Consider the following 14,070-nt stretch of genomic DNA (forward strand, 5'->3'; position numbering starts at 1 on the left):
GGTCTGAGTCAAGCGCTGTCTCTGACCTAGTTTACACCGAGCACTTGGTACGCGTATCAAATAGTAAATAACTAATGAATGTGTTTAATCATTGGCTGATCAGCTTAAATTCACTACTTGATACGCGTACCAAGTGCTCGGTGTAAATTAGGGCTGTCTAACCAGTAGCATAATGGGCGCTAGACAGAGAAAGAAATTGACCCGGACCATGTCTCCTCTTTGTCTTTCTGCCGGACACTTTTCAAGAGCTTTTTGCAGGAAATGCGCAGTTTATGCTTTATGTCGATGATTTTTACAAATTTTGGATTAACCCACTATTGCAGCAAGCTCTTTAATTGAAAAAGGCCCAAAAGAAATAATCAAACCATAATAGGTCCAAAATTTGGTTTATTTCGAACTTTCTATGAATGTCCGAAATTGCGACAAACGTATATCCCATGGACGTCCATTAAAGGACTTTCTATGAACGTACAAAGTTGTGCCAAACGTATATCCTATGGACATCCATCGAATGTCCGACGGACCTTATTTGGACTTGTAATGGATGTCCGAATGTCCAGAAGGAGATATCCATTGGACATACAATGAATGTCCTTGTGCTATCTGGGATGAATCACACAAAGGAACATCATGGTCTCCAGACACAATTACAAAAGCATTAAAACTTTATGCCGCATGTGGTCAAAAAGGTTATGAAGAAATACATCGACAAAATTTACCATACCCAAGTATTCGCACTTTGCAAAGTCGTATACAAGGCTTAAAATTCAAGCCAAGTATATTCGAAGATGTGTTCAATATGTTAAAAATTAAAGTTAGTATTTATAATTTTTAATTAAAATTCGAATTTATTGTCGTTTCTAAAATCTCAAAATTTAAGAATTTCTTAAAAAGATTTTATTCAGTGAGATAATGCTATGCAATCATTCCATTGGTTGAAATTAAAAAATTCTTAATTTTGAAATTTCAGAAACGATTACGAATTCGAATGATATGGAAATTGATATGAATAATTTTGTTTTTAATTTTTTGCAAATATCTTTTACTTACATTTATATTAAAGATTAACAATTTACTTTTTATTTATAATTTTGTAATTAATTTCAGATACAATCATTTATTCCTGAAGAAAGACATGCTGTTAATTGACGAAATGACTATAAAACCAGGTTTACAATGCGACAATTCTATAATGTCAGTTGTTGGTCGACCTACTATGAAATTAGGAGGAGGATTAGATAGTTTTGATAAAATAACAACACAGTCTTGTTTTCATGTTGTGCGGTATTTCCACAAAATGGAAACAGACTGTTGCTTATAAATTCACAGGAACTTCATTCTGTTCAGAAGAAATGTACAATAAAATTATATCAATTATTCAAAAAGCATATAATATCGGTATAATAATAAAAGTTATAATTTCTGACATGGGACCACAAAATAGGAGTTGGTGGAATAAAATGAACATAACTGTTGGTAAATCTTGTAAGCTTATTATATTAATCATGTTGCACATCCGTGTAATCAAGATAAATTATTCGTAATGGCCGATTCTGTGCATGTATATAAAAACGTTGCATGTTCTTTAACATCATAAAATACATTTTATTTAAACGAAATTATAGTACAAAAATATGACCTACCATCCAATAAAATTTCCATTATTCCTATTCGAGAAGTATTCAATTTAGATAAGGAAGATACATTAAAACTGTGTCTATATCTTAATGAAAGTGTCATAACACCCTCTCATTTTGATAAAATGAATGTAGGTGTAAGTGCAGGCGTATTGAATAAAAGTGTTGCGTCTGCTGTATTTTTTCATATAGCTAATAATAATATAGTAAGTAAACATAAAACCATTGCCTGGTTTATTACTATTATGTACAAATGGTTCAAACTGATGACAGGTCGCTATAAGAAGCTTGCATTATCTTATTCTCGAGTAGATGTGTGCAAAGAAAATATTAATTTTTTGCGTGATTTTATGGAAATTATCCGAGAAATTATGGTCGGAAACGGAGCATGGAAACCATTTCAAAGCGGCTTATTACTTTGCACACAAACTGCTTTAGATGTACAAGCTGAATATTTAGAAAAACAATTTTAATTTTTTATTGTTAGGAAGATTTACACAAGATGCATTGGAAAATCTATTTTCGCAAATTCGAAGTAGAAAATCCGTATCCGACGCACGTGAATTTAAACAGACGTTTAGATTAATTTGTTTGTCACAATTCCAAGTCAATATAAATCGAGGCAATTATTCTGTTATTAACTCTCAAGACCTTATTACTTATTGCGACAAAATTAAGCACTTTGATTTTAAAAATACTTCCGTAGAAGAGAGAAGCCTTCAGAACAATGAAGACTTATGGGATGTAAACATTTATCAGTCTTTACTTGGAGACGAATCCGATTTAAATGATACAATACAAGCTGCGTTGTATTATTTAATAGGTGCTTTGCTATTTAAAATAAAGAAAAACTTTCTACATTGTGATAATTGTTTTAATATGACTAGAAATGATTCTAACAACAATTTTGCTAAGTATGATATAATCTTTGTCTCTATTCTAAATTAAGAGAATATAGAGAAAATATTTTGATTTTTCCGAATATAGATGTATATAATGTTATCTATAAATGCGAATTATTATTTCGCAAAAATGAAACCCATATAGCACAGAAACCTTTCAGAGATATTTCAGAAAAGTTTCAAGTGAAAAGTGAAACATTTCAGAAATGTTTCCAAATGTTTCTGAGACAGCTCTCAGACAGCTAGCAAAATGTCCGCGATGCTTGCACTTGAAACATTTCTGAAAGTGTACTGAAAGGTTGCTGATACATATCTGCAACCTTTCTGAAAACATTCAAAAATGTTTTAAGTGCAAGCATCGCGGACATTTTGCTATCTCAGAGCTGTCTCAGAACTGTCTCAGAAATATTTTGAAACGTTTCTGAAATGATTTACTTTTCACTTGAAACATTTCTGAAATAATCTCTGAAAGGTTTCTGTGCTATATAATAGGTGCACTACACGCAGAAAAAGGATTCGTTACCAAAGCTAAAATTTTTAGCCATAAAAGATGTGTCTTTAAGACACAATAATAAATATCACGTAGGCCCCGAGAGCTCACTACGATAGCATAGGTTGATCCGTTTTCTGTCACCGTGGTCTGCTTTATGTAGCTTGTGAAGTGTGAATTGCATTACGAGAAAGGTGCCGCGTGCGTCACCTAGTGACGGTCCGCGAACAATATGCTCTAGTTTACACTGAGCACTTGGTACGCGTATCAAGTAGTGAATTTAAGCTGATCAGCCAATGATTAAACACATTCACTAGTTATTTACTATTTGATACGCGTACCAAGTGCTCGGTGTAAACTAGGTCTATATGTGCTGGATTATTTCATAAGAAAGTTTTCAAAGATAACTCAACTGAAAGTTTTCAAGAAAGCGTGTGTGAAAGATGTAAAAAATAACTCAACTGAAAAATTTATTAAATTATTTTATGTGAATGGTTTTGAAAATAACTTAATTGAAAAGTCTGTAAAAATATGTTAAATAAAATGTTTTAGGGATAACTCAACTAAAAGTTTCAAATTTATTGCATGTGAAAGATTTCAGAAAAAACTCTTTTGAAAGTTTGTTAAATTGTTTCATGTGAAAGGTTTCAGAAATAATTAAACGGAAAGATCTGTAAAAATATTTCATACGGAAGGTTTCAAAAATATTTTTGTTGAAACATTTCAAATGACATATTACAGAATTTTTTCAGAATTGTTGCACATGAACTGTGAAAGGTTGAAACCTTTCTGAAAGCTTTCTGAAACAATCTGTGCTATATGGGAACTAACTTACTTAGTAATAAATTAAAAGTTAATGATTTTATAAATATGTTTTTAGACGAACATCCTGTAAGTTTTATTCCTTCGTGTCACGATATCGGTTATAAACTAATAAAAAACTTTGTTATTACAAGAATTCATTTTTCATTAAAAAAGACAAGGCAATGATTTTAAAAAAGCGAATAATTATAGTAGCAGAAGTGTCGCAATGAAAATGTCTGTAGCCAATAAAAAGTGTAAATAAAAATACTTTTTTATATAATTTATGGTTTTATATTCTTCTGGGCAGCAATCATGTAACTTTTTCCTTAAAGCGAAAACGTAAAAAGTGAAAAGTTTCATGTATCTATCTCTTTCTATTGTGTTGAATAGAAAGAGAAAGTAACTTGAAACTTTTCACTTTTCACGTTTCCGCCCTAGGGGAAAAATTACATGATTGATACCCAGCTACAAAAAAATTGGATTATAATACATTTTATAGAATTGTAATTGCCGCGTAGCGTGGAGTCAAAATGGCGGCTTTTTCTCCCTAAATGCGGTACTTTGTAATCTAGTGACTTTACATGTTACATCGTCCGTCCCTTTTCAACGTCAACGTTTATCCTTTTCTACGTATACTTATTCGTCATGTTAAGCGATGGGTGCCGCCACGGTGCGGAGGCAAACGGTAACTAAAAATAGGTCCAAGATATAGGCCGGAATTCATAGGCCGGTATTCATAGTCGGGTCTTATATTTAAGATCATCTTAAGTACTGTCTTAAGATGCCATCAGCCAATCACAGAGCCGTATTAGCATCTTAAGACATTGCTTGAGACAATCTTGAAATAAGATTTGACTATGAATACCGGCCATAGTCGAATCTTATCAAGTTCCAGCTTAAGCACGATCTTGAGACGTCAATGCTGTTATTTCATTGGTTAAGTAAGTCTCAAGTCGGCTCGAAGCTAGACTTAAGACAATACTTGAGCTTAAAATCGGTCTATGAATCCCGTCCATACTGTTTGAATGCTTCGTAAGAGGATGCTAAACTGCTCGTCAAACTTGATCGAGGTCGATAATGTAGAGTCATTTGGGCACGTTATTAACAAAATTTTGTATGTATTTCTTTTATAGATTTAGAAATCCTTTTCCAGAATTAATTGTGGAGAATTTTTAATTCTGTAAATGCAATAAAAAGTTGTACATTGGAACAAATTGTACAATTCTGATGATAAAACAGATAGGATCCTCTTAAACACCGAAAACTTTTTTCTAAGGTTCCTAGGCTCATTCTAAAAGCACAGTATTGTTCTTTGCTGAAATGCCAAGTGCGCTCCATGCTTATTTTATACGTACAAAGTCTAAAACTTTTATGCACAGCCAATGTTTTCACGAGTCGACTACAGAAGTCGATAACAAAACTATAATTTTCTAACTTTCTTTCGTTTTTCGTATGATTTTCAATTCCATGCAATCAATAAAAAGATTTCGGTGTCCGAAAATTAATGATAAAACAGAGCAGTTTAGTATCCCCTTAAGAGAAAATGACTTTTTTGGTCAATTTAACTGATTTATTAAACTACGCAGGTGAGGGCAGTCGCATATATATGGAAGGGGGAAATGTTGTGAATGCACATTACTTGATAACATGATGACAGTGGCATCACAGGTGATGATGAAGAGAAAACGAGTTTAATATTTTTATGTCTGAAGTCAAGCAATTTATACAGTAATCTACATGAAATTAATGTATAAATTATAAAAAATATTGATGAAAAAATTATTAAATGTTCATGTTTGTGTAAAGCCGAGTCTGGACAATGCAAGCACTGCATAGCAGCTCTTATATATTTAATTAAGTAAAAGTTATATATAAATATATTAAAAGTATTATTATACTTTTAATTATTTAATTTTAATGTAACAAATATTTTTCACTTAATTTACAGGACAGAAATGATGTGATATAGAAAGATCTACATGCACTGATATTAAACAGAAATGAGGCAAATTAAAAAACACTGTCAGAACAATATGTATAAAGCGGTACCAATTAAAAAATTTTGTCATGGATTACAAAAAAAATGTAATTACATGGGTACCCGAAATTAGTCCATGTATGTTAGATGAACTTGTGCAATGTATGTTAAAAGGTAATTAATTAGTTTATTGTATAAATAATAAATATACATTCTTCACATAATGTACACAATCAAGAATTTTTGCAGATAAGAAAAACAGTATGCTTATAAATTAAAAGAAGGCTACAATAAATGAGAAAAGGTCTGCACTTAATACTGCTCCAAAGAAAAATATTTTTATTATCGCAAAAGAATGCAAATTTATCTTTAGTCAGACAATTTGTTCACCAATAGAAAATGATTCGCTTTTATATAATGTGATTACAAATTAACTAACTTCGAGTACCTTGTAATTACATTCTTTTTGTAATCCATGACAAAATTTTTTAATTGGTACCGCTTCATAGATTGTTCTGACAATATTTTTTAATTTGCCCCGTTTCTGTTTAATATCAGTGCATGTAGATCTTTCTATATCACACTTTTCTATCCTGTAAATTAAGTGAAAAAATTATTAAAAGTATAATAATACTTTTAATATATTTATATATAACTTTTACCTAATTAAATATATAAGAGCTGCTATGCATTGTCTAGACCCGGCTTTGCACGAACATGAACATTTAATAATTTTTTAATCAATATTTTTATAATTAATATTATTTTTTATAATTGACATTAATTTCATGTGGATTACTGTACGTATAAATCGCTTGACTTCAAACATAAAAATATTAAACTCGTTTTCTCTTCATCATCACCTGTGATACCATTGTACATCAAGTGATGTGCATTCACAACATTTTCCTTTATCCTGAGGATATTTTAAATGATATGAGGATATCTTAAAAAAGCACACTTTATCCTGAGGATATTTTAAATTATCCCAGACAGACGAAGGCGATCCCACGGATATCTCAATGAGTAGCTCCCGGGATATCCTACAAAAATATCTTAAAATATCGTAAAATATCTTAAGATATCATATGATGTCCCATTAATATATTTCGATATCCCAAAAAAATATTTTAAAATATTATAAGATATTGTAAGATATGCTATAATATCTTACGATATCCTATTACATCCAGATAATATCCCATCATATCTTTTATCTCTACAATTAATTAATAGAGCGTAAATCAAGTGTAAAAGGAAAAGTGAATTATAATGTAATAAAAGAGTGACCAAAGCGTTAATTAAATCTCTAAGAAACGTAAATTAAAACAGAACATAAAGAAAGCACACTTATCGAAACAATGTGGCATATATTAATAATACTAAAAAATTATAAAAAATGACATTAAAAAATTTTTCTGATTTTATACAAACAGAGCAAAAACAAACTTTTTAATAAGTTATTCCACATGCTATTTTGCACTCATATGTAAAAATGAATAAAAAATTAAAACTTTATATTTATTCATAAAAATATAAATTAACTATACATAATTTCATCCTTCTGATAACATATATTGTAATGATATGTATGCATAACAAATATGTATGCATAGACAAGAAGTGTTCATGGATTATCACGTGGCGTTAGGATGCGTACGGTCTTCGAAGTCAAGCAACGTCGGCGATGATTGACACTTAAATGGGTGACCGTTTTTTCAGATATAGAGATTAAACATGCTTTAACGGGTACGACTGCAGTGACTTGGCTGAAACATGTTGTTATAGTCTTCTTCCTCTTACAAGATTACCGTAAAAATAATTAGAATTTTTTATATTTTGCCAAGTTTTTTTCAATTCTTAGAAACTCCTAAAAATACTTAGAAATATTCAAAAATTTTCTAAATTAATCAAAATTTTTCATTTTTAAAGTTTTTCCGAAAAACGTTTTAATTCTTATAAAAAATCGGAATATTTATCAGAAATCCTGAAAAAAAATTTTTTAATTCTGACAAATTTTTTCACTAGGGTATATTACAATATCTTAGGAAATCCCTTGGATATCCTCTGGATATCGTTTGAGACATCTACAGGATGTCAAATCGGTGGACATTTGTGCATCCCTTGGATATCCCTTGGATATCGCAGACGGTTCATGGATATCTAACGATATTGCGATATCCCAAAATGACATCCCAGGGACATCCAAGATAAAGTGTGCTGTGTGGGTATCCTCAGTATATCATAATACGTATATCGAATGTTCCAAGAACATTAGTCATATACGGTTATGATATTCTTAAAACATTCTCAGAATATACTTGTTCCGTTAAGGACTGGATATTTGTAAACAAAATGCGTGCTGTTTTATCTCAGAAGTGCTTAATATTTTAAGTTATTGTAATCCTCCTGAATAAAATATTTAGGATGCGTTAAGGCTCCTGAGATGAAACGTTATGCACCTTGTTTACAAGCGTTCAAAATCCTATTGCAAAAGCACGAGGAGGAAGAAGAGTCCAATAAATGTCGACAACGAAAGCTGCATCCCGAAATTCACTGCAAGTACTAAAACTTATACTTGTAATATGTGCGAATGACAAATATACATAACTTTTCTATAGTGTTTTTAGATGTATTACTAGAAACCTGGAATTGTTTGGTTACATTTAAATACTATAAAATTAATAAAAAAATAATTTAAAATACTATTAAATATTGTCAATAAAATTTCACGATAAAATTGTTATATATTTTGCATATTGTGCATGATACATATAAATTTTATTCATACACAAAAAATATATTTTTATTATCATAAATCAATGACGAATTGCCGAGAAGGTATAAAAATACTCATTATTCATTCATTAGCCATATATAATCATAAATTGATATATTTTTCTTGAAAAATATTGGATATACAAGGAAGATCATCGAGCGACAAAAACATATTAGCTCTTTCATGACAGTTTTATTAAAGCATGACATATTTAGCTTTTCTTCCAAATTTCTCTTCCAAGTCCTCACGTAATGATGAAAATAAATGTGTCAAGAAAAAGGCATTACTTTATACAGTACCATCTTTGTTACATCCGTCTTTCATCAAGAATGGTTCCATTGTAGTAATTAATTACAATTTTTACTGAAAGAAACAATTATAATATAAAAAAACGATGGTTCTTTCTTTTTTCCATTAAAATATAGTTAGCAAGTAAGCAATTCAAACAACATAATGTTGTTAGTATAAAAATTCATATTATTTTATTTTTTATTTCATTATCAGGGTGTATACCCAAATTATGTAAAAAAATTTCTTGAGAATTCCAGGATTTTCCAGATATTTTTGTTTAAAATTTCAGATAAAATTAAAATATTTTTAGATAAAATTTTAAAATAAGCTTATTTATTTTAGCAGATAAACAAATTTTATTTGGACATAAACAAAAAAAATATTTTTTAAGCAGATTTTAAACTTAAAATATTTTGTTTTTTATAAATATATTTTAAAATAAGTAACTTTATGCATTAAATAAAATATGTGAATAAAAACTAATGATTTTCATTTTTTTAATTAAAAAATTTTTTTTAATAAAATTGTGATTTGACTATATATATATATATATATATATACTTTATAAATAATTATATTATAAATGGTTAGCGTTAACGCTCTTTATGTTATAATGAGAATTTTTAATATAAATTATAGTTAAATATATTTAAATTAATAGTTACAAAAGTTATTTTAATACCAACCAACTCGATTAATTTCAGCTGTGTATGGAATCATTATCGTTCACATCGTCATCGTCTTCAAATTTGATGCTTCTGTTATCCTCTTCACCTTGCTCATCTTGAACATCTTCATCTGACATCTCTTCCCAATTGTCATCAGATTCGCTACTTAAATCAATATCATCTTTTTCAGCACCTTCATCCGATGAATCTATATATATTTTTAATGATGTGATTTAATATATTAACTTCAATGTCAAAAAATAAAATGATATATTATATTAACCTGGATCTTGATAAACAAGCAAGCTGTTCTCTGTAATATCTTTGTTGCTTTCTTGAGTAGCCTGAGATATTTGCCCTGTTATAAGAGAAACTCTGCCTTTTAATCTTTGTACAGCTGTTAGAAGCGTTAATTTTGCGTCGACAAAACTTAGAATAGGGCTGAGTATCTCTGTGATATCTGGTCGTGACATCAAGTGTGCTGCATGAATCATTATCAAAGTTTGCAACCACATAACTGCAATTTTACTCCTAAACACAGATTGAATAATCACACTTAAACATGCAAATTTTAAATAGTAAAATTTTAAAAAAAATCTGTAATGAAAAAAAATATAATTACGCATATGTTTTGCCTTGCAACATAATGGTTAATTCTTTGAGCAATGGCGTAATTGCTTGCACTGGTAATCTTGTGATGGTATTACGTATTACAGTTTCATTTTTTGTAAACAACACCGTCGTTAAAATAGTTTTATCTTTACTATTTAACGCTTGCATCAGTAATTGTGTCATATTAGCACCTTTCGTTGATATCCTTCCTGTAGTATTCACGTCTGCATTTAAACTAAGATTTTCCAATCTATCTTTTAAAAGTAATTGAGAACCTGAAATAGTCCTATTTCTTTTTTGTGCTGAAACTCCTACTCCTACAATAAATGTAATTTTTTCATTCGTTTTTCATTTATTAATACAATGAACTACCCTACCATTTTTTCTTTCATTTCTTTTATAATAAATTACAAGAAAAATATGACTACTAAATGTAATTACATAGATAATATATTACCTGGTACAAGATATTCAACATTTTCTTCTATCGCAGTAGGTTTTATTTTAGAAATTGTTTCTTCTTTTCTTTCTTTTGATTTTTTTGTATCCAATCTTTCTGATCTGATTAAACATTGCACTTTGTCCGAAAAATCGGGCATAACTTTCTCGAATGTCAAGTTTAGATAACTACCATATACCAATAACAGTTTTTCATCTTCAGTTAAGTGACCTGCTAAAATTGGGATCTGTTGAATAGCCTCCTTCTGACTGACATCTGCCGCTACCGCAATATTAAGACATGATTTTAATGGTTTGATATGACCATTTGGCTGATATTTAAATAACTGTGCTTGACCCGATTGAGTAGTAACCAATATGACAACTTGCAATTCTTCCACAACAAGTATCGAGATGGATGTAGCTTCATCTTGTAAGGCTAGGGTTGCTATCGGTGTTTTATCATTTTTATTCTAAACAGAGATGAAAAAAAAGTTAATAGTAAAACAGTCCCAATGTTTAATAAGTATACTGAAAAAAAATCCCTAGTAAATCTGCAAAATGCATTTAGTAATAATATTGTTAAAATATTTGGTCATTATAAACAAATGTAATAACAAAATTATAATATTAACAAAACATTTGGTAATAACTATAAACATTTCGTTATTACATATTACATTATTTTGTTATAATTACTTTACTATAATAATACTTTATGTTTAATTGAAACTATTTTACTGAAGTTTTGAGTAATTTTGATCAAAGACAGATTATTATATAACCAAGCCTTTTTTTCAGTGTAATAACCGAATAAAAACTATATAAATAATATATTAAAATATTATATCATATAACAAAGTTATATGAAAGAAGTTGCAATTATATTATTATTGATATACGAGATATTAATAGTAGATAAATATTGATTATAAAAATCTTTTGACTATAATAAACTTTCATGTACTAGTTATGGCTAACTAAATAATCATAAGAAAATCAAAGATGAAATGTGCAGCATTTTATTCAACTTACTACTTTATCCAATGCCCATACAGAAAGATGATTATCCATACAGCCACTGCTAATTACATAACTGACTATGTTGTCTACTTGTACAGGCTGAAGAAAATTGACATGATTGGCATGTCCAGTAAATGTGCGAATCAATTGTTTGGTTGCCAAATCCCACCATTTAATTATTCTTTCTGCAGATAGCAAACATTTTCCATTAGTTAGAATTGCTAGGGCTGTAACTTTTGCCTTGCCAGACTTCCATTTGCATTTGATCCCATTCTCCTGAATATTCCATTGTACTATATGATAATCGTTAGCAGCTGTAATCAATCCGGAGCCTGTTGACCAAGCAATCGCTGTGATAGCGGAGGAATGACCATTCTCTAACGTAGTGCTGACAGATGCTGTCACTACATCATACAAAGTGACTTTTCCATTGCTCAAACCCATTGCCACGACAGCTTTGCGATCAATCTCTTCCAAAATTGATTTTCTTCTGCGTCTCTTCTTTGGCAATGGCTTAAAAAAAGCATAGAAAACGTTTCATCATGGTAATTATGCATAGAGAGAAAAAGTATTTCTAATATATTTCTTTTCAATTTTGATATGCACATTTATGCACAGGTCTACAAATTTCATTTCTCTCATTGAAAATATTTTTCAACACAAGAAACATCTCAGCTAAAGATAAGATTCGTTTCGTTGCAAAAATACCTTCTCAAAAGTCACATATCGACAAACTTTAAAGAAAATAGATAATGTATGTACGTATGATGCGCGCGCGCGCGCGCGCGCGTGCGTGTGTGTGTGTGTGTGTGGCGCGCGCGTGTGTGTGTGTGTATGATGTATGTATGTATGCTCCGACATAAAATGGTATAATTAGATAATAAAGACGTAAATAAAGCGAAAGAAGAAAAAGGAGGGAAGGGAGCAAATGATCGTTAGAGAGCACATGGCGCAATTACCGATATGTTGCCCGACGGCGTTGATTGCGGGTTCACGGAGATCCATCCTATGACACTACAGGGTGACGATAAATGCCGATTAGAAGTGTACTCGTGCTTCAATCGGCCGCTCGCGGTCTCCCAAATCTTCAACTTGCCGTCATTGCCGCAATACGCGTAATATTGACCATCCTGAGAGAAAGCGGAACGTCCAATGCTCGCCATTCTACTTCGATAAACATACGCTAGAAATTGCTGTAATTTTCATTTGCTACTTGCTACGTGAAAAACGCGTATATCCTTCCTTAAACCTAACCTAACCTTAATCTAACCTCCTAACCTCTTCGCTCGCCTACCAAATGATCGTAGCCATAGACTAAAGGTGCAATTTCATGCGAGCGAACAAAGCTGGCTTTTACCCCTTCTCCATCGATTTTCGAATGGTTGTTTTAGCGCATCTCAGCGAAGGCACGCTCAAAGTTCGACACAGTCGAACTTTACAGCGAAGCAACTATACCTGCTACTGTACGTCTGTAATATTTAAAATACGCGATGTACTGACTATAATACTGATTATAATCCATTTTTATACGCAATTAATTACAGGCAGAGTTGCAAAATAATTTAATTATTGATTAATAATTGAATAATTAAATTAAAAATTTTTAATTAAATTTAGTTTAATTGAAAATTAAATTTCAATTCTTGATTAAATAAAATTTAATAGAGAATTAAATTTCAATTCTTAATTAAATTTTGTTGTAATTAAAAATTAAATTTTTTTTTAATTAAGAAATAAAATTTAATTTTTAATTACAACAAAATTTAATTAAAAATTGAAATTTAATTTTCAATTGCAACAAGATTTAATTGAGCATTAAATTTAATTTTTAACCGAAATAAATTTAACTGATCATCGAAATGTAATTCTTAATTGAATAAAACTCAGTCAATAATTAAATTCTAATTCTCAATAAAATTATATCTCTCAGGGAATAAAATTTTAATTTTCAATGTAATTAAATTAAATTAAGAATTAGATTATGATTCCTTTTTCCAATATTAAGTAGTGAATTTAAGCTGATCAGCCAATGATTAAACACATTCACTAGTTATTTACTATTTGATACACGTACCAAGTGCTCGATGTAAACTAGAGCAATGAAACGAAGACACGATATTTGGTCTGTTCTTTCTAGCTGCACTGTTGCACTGGTGCAATAAGTTAGAATGAAAAAAAAAATACTTGTCTTACTTTTGGTCTGTTCTTTCTAGCTGCACTGTTGCACTGGTGCAATCATCGACATATAGAATGGACTGAGCATTGCGATAGGTTAGCGCGCGCCTGCTTTAGAGTGAGAGGTACTACACCTGAGGCCTATGTTTGTCTCTTTTGCAAGCTTCTGATTTGTTATTTCGTCCCCCTCCATTCACGGAGGAGGACGAAATAACAAATCAGAAGCTTGCAAGAGAGACAAACATAGGCCTCAGGTGTAGTACCTCTCACTCT

At 30.4% G+C, this 14,070-nt stretch overlaps 2 protein-coding genes across 3 annotated transcripts; one reads left to right on the forward strand and one right to left on the reverse strand.

The window, feature by feature from the left end:
* The first annotated feature begins 374 nt into the window (after window positions 1-374).
* Window positions 375-1,370, forward strand: LOC118644901. The gene is made up of 2 exons (XM_036284710.1): window positions 375-814; window positions 1,108-1,370. The coding sequence occupies exons 1-2, from the start codon at window positions 545-547 to the stop codon at window positions 1,147-1,149; spliced, it is 312 nt and encodes a 103-aa protein (XP_036140603.1). The 5' UTR covers window positions 375-544; the 3' UTR covers window positions 1,150-1,370.
* A 7,308-nt stretch (window positions 1,371-8,678) lies between these two features.
* On the reverse strand, window positions 8,679-12,973 carry LOC105831952 (WD repeat-containing protein 43). 2 transcript variants are annotated; one of them, XM_012672482.3, is made up of 8 exons: window positions 12,882-12,973; window positions 12,582-12,786; window positions 11,635-12,135; window positions 10,619-11,072; window positions 10,172-10,478; window positions 9,833-10,080; window positions 9,568-9,757; window positions 8,679-8,953 (listed from the first exon to the last, which is right to left on the reverse strand). In XM_012672482.3, the coding sequence occupies exons 2-7, from the start codon at window positions 12,783-12,785 to the stop codon at window positions 9,582-9,584; spliced, it is 1,890 nt and encodes a 629-aa protein (XP_012527936.1). In that variant the 5' UTR covers window position 12,786; window positions 12,882-12,973; the 3' UTR covers window positions 8,679-8,953; window positions 9,568-9,581. The 2 variants fall into 2 exon arrangements, with proteins under 2 accessions (XP_012527936.1, XP_012527927.1); XM_012672473.3 differs by having other exon boundaries at window positions 12,582-12,894.
* Between the last annotated feature and the right edge of the window lie 1,097 nt (window positions 12,974-14,070).

This window comes from Monomorium pharaonis, chromosome 3 (assembly GCF_013373865.1).
Source record: "Monomorium pharaonis isolate MP-MQ-018 chromosome 3, ASM1337386v2, whole genome shotgun sequence".
NCBI lineage: Eukaryota > Metazoa > Arthropoda > Insecta > Hymenoptera > Formicidae > Monomorium > Monomorium pharaonis.